General features: G+C 39.6%; 1 protein-coding gene across 1 annotated transcript in view; it reads left to right on the top strand.

The window, feature by feature from the left end:
* Positions 1–2942: 2942 nt before the first annotated feature.
* Positions 2943–6000, top strand: part of LOC136711636 (activin receptor type-2A) — a 48724-nt gene continuing 45666 nt past the window's right edge. The window contains exon 1 of the mRNA XM_066688009.1: positions 2943–4269. Within this exon, the coding sequence (XP_066544106.1) occupies positions 4122–4269 (148 nt within the window). The 5' untranslated portion in view covers positions 2943–4121. The remainder of the gene's footprint in view (positions 4270–6000) is intronic.

Raw genomic sequence — 6000 nt, 5'->3', positions numbered from 1 at the left:
ACAGGTCAAATGTTTGGAAGATAGAAAAAAATGTCCATGCTGCCTGGGGGAGAGAAGAGAATTGTTAATTCCTCTTTTCTCTTCTCTCTATATTGCTAATATATTTTTATGCCCAGAAAGATACATGTCTCTTTAACAATACACTATAGATACTGAGCTATAGCTGAGAGATATTTAAATGCATGCATCCTAAATGAATGTGCATGTGCACTTTTCGTTCCCAACTATACAGCATTGCTGAGGAACATTTTGTACTTCTCTTACACTTCGAAGACTGCTTGTTTAGCGATGTCTATTGTGTATTTTTAAAGAAGAGTCTGGTATCTGTTCAGGCTTCTAAAGATAATCATAATCCAGGGATCAGAGAAAGAAAGAACTAACAGTTCTGTGTTCTCCCTTAGTCACCATCTACATAATTTCTTGGTATCCAAACTTTTGACCTGCAGTGTATATATCTCCAAAACCAAGGGAATAAGGTTTATCTAACCGTGTAGTTGTGTGCAAAAGAAGACTGGAATATGTCTTTTTATTTAAATCTGTGATATTATATTATGATGGCAAGCAGAAAATGATTGGTAAACTGAAGATTCAAGATTAAACAGAGGATTATGAAAGGACATTAATGGATAAGAAAATGTTTTCAGTATACAAGATGAGAAGATTGTAAAGAGACTAGTTTAAACCACTCAGTCTTCTGTTTGGGGAAAAGAAGAACATAAGACTACGAAGAAACATGCTTTTTAAAAACAATGATTATTATATTGTATTGATCTGTTGATGTGTTTGCACAAGGTGCTTGGCCGTAAATTACTAATTGTTTTCGGTTAATGAACCCTTTGTCTGGGAATGTCAATAGCTTGAATCCATCATCTCTGGTACTCCTGTTTATAATTTGCATAATCATCTAGGTGCATTTTCCCCTCTCCCTCAAAATACTGAATGAACTCTATACATTTGAAGCAATACAAGCATATATGAGAGTGTGTATTTCAATTGAATGTGAATGGCACAATGTGGCCGAGCGTGATTTCAACTGAAGGTCTCTTATGATTGAGTTCCAGATAAGAGGATGCTGTGATTGTTCCCCCTTCTGCCTATGAGACTGAAGTACAGTACTTAAGGTACAGAGGTGCAAAAGCTGGCATTAAGCAAATACTTTATTAGCCTGTATTTACATCAGTATCATGTTAATATTTGCTTTAATAACATGAGAAAGAAGATAAGGTTGTCCCTTCCTTCTTCATGAGCTATCTGCAGTTTCTAACTTAGCTTTCCATTGGCAGTTTTGTTATCTATATAATTGTAGTTCCATTCCTGTACACTGGCATTCAGAAACGACTTCCCTCTTGATAACTAGGCTACAGCATAATCCTCTTTAAAAAAGAAGACAAATATTTGCAAATGTTTGAACTGAAACCAAAAAACCCTTAGACTGACACTAATACATATCCTCAGAACCAGGTGTGTGCTTGTGCCAAGAGTTAGTTGAAAACAATGTAGATTTTTAAATATACTTGGTGTTTTTACAAACTATATTAAACAACTTTAAGATATGATGACAGAAATGAAGTGCCAGTTAATAACCTCTGAATAGAATGTTTCTTTTGAAATATGAGCCTTTGTCTCCGTGTTCATTCCCATACAACAATCCCTAGTGGAGTAATATGATCATTAAAGAACCAGTTAGTAATAAATAAAACGTTGGTGTGGTCATGGGATTAAATGTTGCTTTGCACTCACGTTTCACCTGTTTCTTGTTTGGAATTTCATCTGCAAAGATAGGAAACTAAATAATAATGGAACAAAATGAAATCAAAATAATTTGACAAAGATAATTAGTTTCTTAATCAAAAAGTGTATATGTTATATAACACAAACAGCTACTCTGAATTGCCAGTACTAATTTGGCATGGTAGTTGCCATACTAGCATTACAATGAGAGACACTGAACCTCTTAGTCTGCAGAAAATGTACCTAATACATTATGATTATTACTGAAGTTATTAATATGTGTCTGTGAAGGTCATAGCTACAAAGCAATATAATAAGGGGTCATTGTGTTGCCTTTTCTGTGCCTCTAGAAGCTCAGTGTAACATGAGTGTAACAGTAAATTCTACTAAAATGCTTTCCAAATAACTCTCTATATACAATTGATAAATACACAGTCATCGCCATTGGACATATTTCTATGAAAGCTACCAGAGTTACCATGAAATTGGAAGTGTTTGGTTCCTTTATGTGAGTCCAGAAACCTTCATAAGTATGCGTACTAATGATTGAAATACCATATATCATTTGTATTGTTGTCTGGAGAGAGAGAAAAGCGACAATAAGCAATTTCTAACACCTTTTAAATCTGTAACATGGGTGGGGGGGGGGATATTGATAGTTTTTATTAATGTATGTAAACATTCTCAAGGCATGTTAAAAGTGAAACATACACTCATACTTTAAATGTATGTATGTTTTTTTTTTTCAAGAAGGTAATGGTATTGGATTTATATCTGTTTATGACATAAAAGTCATTGAAAAAAACTATTAAACAATGTATACAATACAGAAATGAAGCTTGCCATCGCTGATTGTTTATTAACCCAACACTATCCCCTTTGTAATTGCAAAAACATGTTTTGGAAGGCACACTAATCAACAAATAACATACAACAAAATCACACCACACATCTTTTAAACTACCCCTGATGTTCAGCGTGTGCTTTGACAATGGACTACAATGCAGAAATCCCTAATATGATCCAGATAGTGTATGCACAGATAAGCCAGTCCACATCCCTGCGCCGCACATAGGACACAAGGACCATCAATCCCACTCCCTGCGTGGGATTGGCTGCGCAGCCCGGCCCGCCGGCGCCTGCGCAGTGTCCTGCCTTTCCATTCGCCGCGCCGAGACGTCAGTCAAGGGGCTTCAGGGGAGGGAAGAGATGGAGGAGGAGAGGAGGAAAAAAAACAAAAACAAGCCGTGCTGGCCGCCATCTTGAATCGAGTCGGATTCCCTGAATGAGAGGAGGAGGAGAGAGAGAGAGAGAGAGAGAGAGAGAGAAAAAAGACAAACTAACGCCGTCAAGGAGAGTCGTGACAGCCGCCGCGTCCGGGCGATTTCCCACCGACAGCGCAGCGCGGAGAGGTGTCCGGCACCGGCGGGTCTGCGGGGGGCAGGGAAGTTGTTTTGTAGCGCTGGATTTGGACTTGACACCCAGGAGCGGGTACCGTACCGTACCAAACCACACAGCAGAGCAGTGGCCGAGCAGCAACAGGACTGGAGCGTTTTTACAGCCACACCACACAGAGGGACGTTTGGTGTGTGTGTGTGTGTGTGTGTGTGTGGTCGAAGTATGGAGAAGCCTGCGTTGGTGCCCGATTTTTGCAACAGCTTTTCTATATTCTGCATGTAAAAAATGTGGACTTGACATCTAAACAGCAGCGTCTTTCTCTTCTTCACACGAGTGCAAACGCTCACTTGTGATCCGGGATAAATACATACAAAAAGTGCATTGTATGCAGAAGCGCCGAGACCAGTTTTCTTCTGTGCGCCAGTAGTGGACTTGGTCCTTATGGCATGCATTCGGAAGTCGGATCAGATGCAAATAGCAAAATGCCACCGTGCTCTGTAGAGAGCCGTGTTTTTACTCTCGCCTCTGCTTTTCATGGACAGCACGAAACGCCACTACACTGACAAGAGCACTTTCATCGATTTCATACATGCAAACTGGAAAATAAGGTTTGCGACCAGAGTCCTGCAGTTGTGCGCGACGCGACGCAGCCGGATTGCGCACATTTTTACGAGTGCTGTATTGGCTGGAAGCAACAAGCGGCGATGTGTTTTCTGAAGGTTTTCCTTTAAGGCTGCCCGGGCATCTGGCTGCTCTGTGCCCTCAATACCTTTGCATTTGGACGTGTGAACATTGTGCATGCACAGAAATCAAATCATACGCGAAGCCCCTCGATCTGCCAAATGACACTGGTCTCCTGAGTTCATACGCTGTGCACAGATCGTGGGCCTTTTCTGGCGTGGACTTGGGATTTGGCCAGTGCCAGTTGGTTTGTTCATATATTTCTATTTGGATTGTGTAAAAAAAATAAACACAAAAAAAAGACACAATACATGCACCCAGACAGTGGAAGTGGATCAACATCCTTGGGATTGCGTGCTATCGGATTTAATCTCACTACAGCAGGGGTTGCGACTCGATTGAAAATGGGAGCAGCTACTAAACTAGCCTTTGCAGTTTTCCTCATCTCTTGTTCCTCAGGTGGGTGCAGGTTTATATATGAATTAGTTTTGCACGGACACGTCACTGTAACATAAGGTACATCATCATATTTGCAATGCTGCTGGTAACCTTGGCTATGCAACAGTCTCCTATATTGTATTTATCACGCATGTCTGATATAATGAACAGATGGGACTGTGCACAGCAATGCTTTGTGTGTGTGTGCGCAGATAATGGATACATGATTAACCCACTCCTGCTTTTTTCAAACAGTTGTAACTATTTTCTATGTCGCCATTTCAAAAGTTAACTCAAACGGCGACTGTGGGAATAAAACCGGCCCTTGTTTCTCCTTGATTGCAAGATGTATCAGCATTTTAAGGGCTTTTAGTGTAAACGCAGGCACTTGGTGTAGTAATACAGCAATATGCGTCCAGACGCTGCTTTTTAATACATTTCCCAATCTGATTATCCGATTGAATGCAAGCACGATATTTTGTCCAAAGCTGCTTTGGTTGAATTAAAGGACGAGGGAAATGGGTTGCCTGTGTTTAATAGTTAGATTAAGAGAGAGTCCACGGGCAGTTCAGTGTTACAGGTTATGCTATGATTGTATCATTGGATGTTGTCACTTGTGATTGTGGTGCTATTTGTGAATGGAAAATACTGTGCAATTGTGAGGCTGACACATATACTGTAACTTTCCAGTGCTGTAAACGTGATTGCCTGCACATCATTTTGATAGCGATTTGTTTTTTAAACGCATTTCTACGGCTTGGCAAGGACTAGCACCATGAAATACGCTCTTGTTTGCTTGCAGTTGTGTGTGATGTAGGATCGATTATTCAAATATAAGAAATGAATGTCTGGTTTAAAATCAAATCTTGCCTTTCTGATGAAACGACGTGCGTGTGGTACACTTAATATTGCATGTCCTAGATTTAGCTGGCATTATTGCTCTAGCGTGATGCAAACTACTCATAACACTATCTGTAAGTGTAAGAATTATCTAAACGGTTGTGGCACTAACATTTATTAATTAGGTGACGTATAAATCAGATCTGAACCAGTTCTTACTATGCTACAAAGTCTGTTTTTTTTTAACGCTACATATATTCATTGAAAATGTTTGAGCCTTATCAGTTACAGTGTTACATCTTCTGTATCATACTTCAACAGATTGATTACAGAGTTGCATCATCAATTGTTGAAGTGTTGCTGGTTTTAATGATGACATGCAAAAGTTTGTGAATTCATCTGCTCGGCTGGTGTAATGTGAGAAACTGCTCAGTAATATTGAAAGCCAAAGCACCAGAGGACTATTGGCCAGCAGTGGAGTTGTGGTCAGGCCAGGCCAGGGCTCTGGGCTCTGGACTCTGGAGCGGAGGTCGTGGGTTCAATCCCAGGTTGGGGACACTGCTGTTTGTAACCTTGAGCAAGGTACTTAATCTTGATTGCTCCAGTTAAAACCCAGCTGTAAATGGGTAATTGTATGGTATATACAAATGTGATCTATTGCAACAATTGTAAGGTGTTATTAACAGATGGCAAATTTTGTACACTTCCCTTGTATTTGCAGCAATTGAACTGCATTGTTAACTGGTTAGGCTTCAAAATGTTCACAAAATGTTGTGTTGCATTGCCAAGAAAATATATATGAACAGCTATGTTATTTCTAAATGTGATTTCAGCTCAGCTATGTCATTTCTAAAATTAAATAGCTTCAATGAAATATTGTCTTGTAATAAAATATCAATATAATGATTTATT

Source organism: Amia ocellicauda, chromosome 16 (assembly GCF_036373705.1).
Source record: "Amia ocellicauda isolate fAmiCal2 chromosome 16, fAmiCal2.hap1, whole genome shotgun sequence".
Classification (NCBI taxonomy): Eukaryota; Metazoa; Chordata; class Actinopteri; order Amiiformes; family Amiidae; genus Amia; species Amia ocellicauda.
The sequence above is the reverse complement of the archived record's forward strand: the minus strand, read 5'-3'. Positions and strand labels throughout refer to the sequence as shown.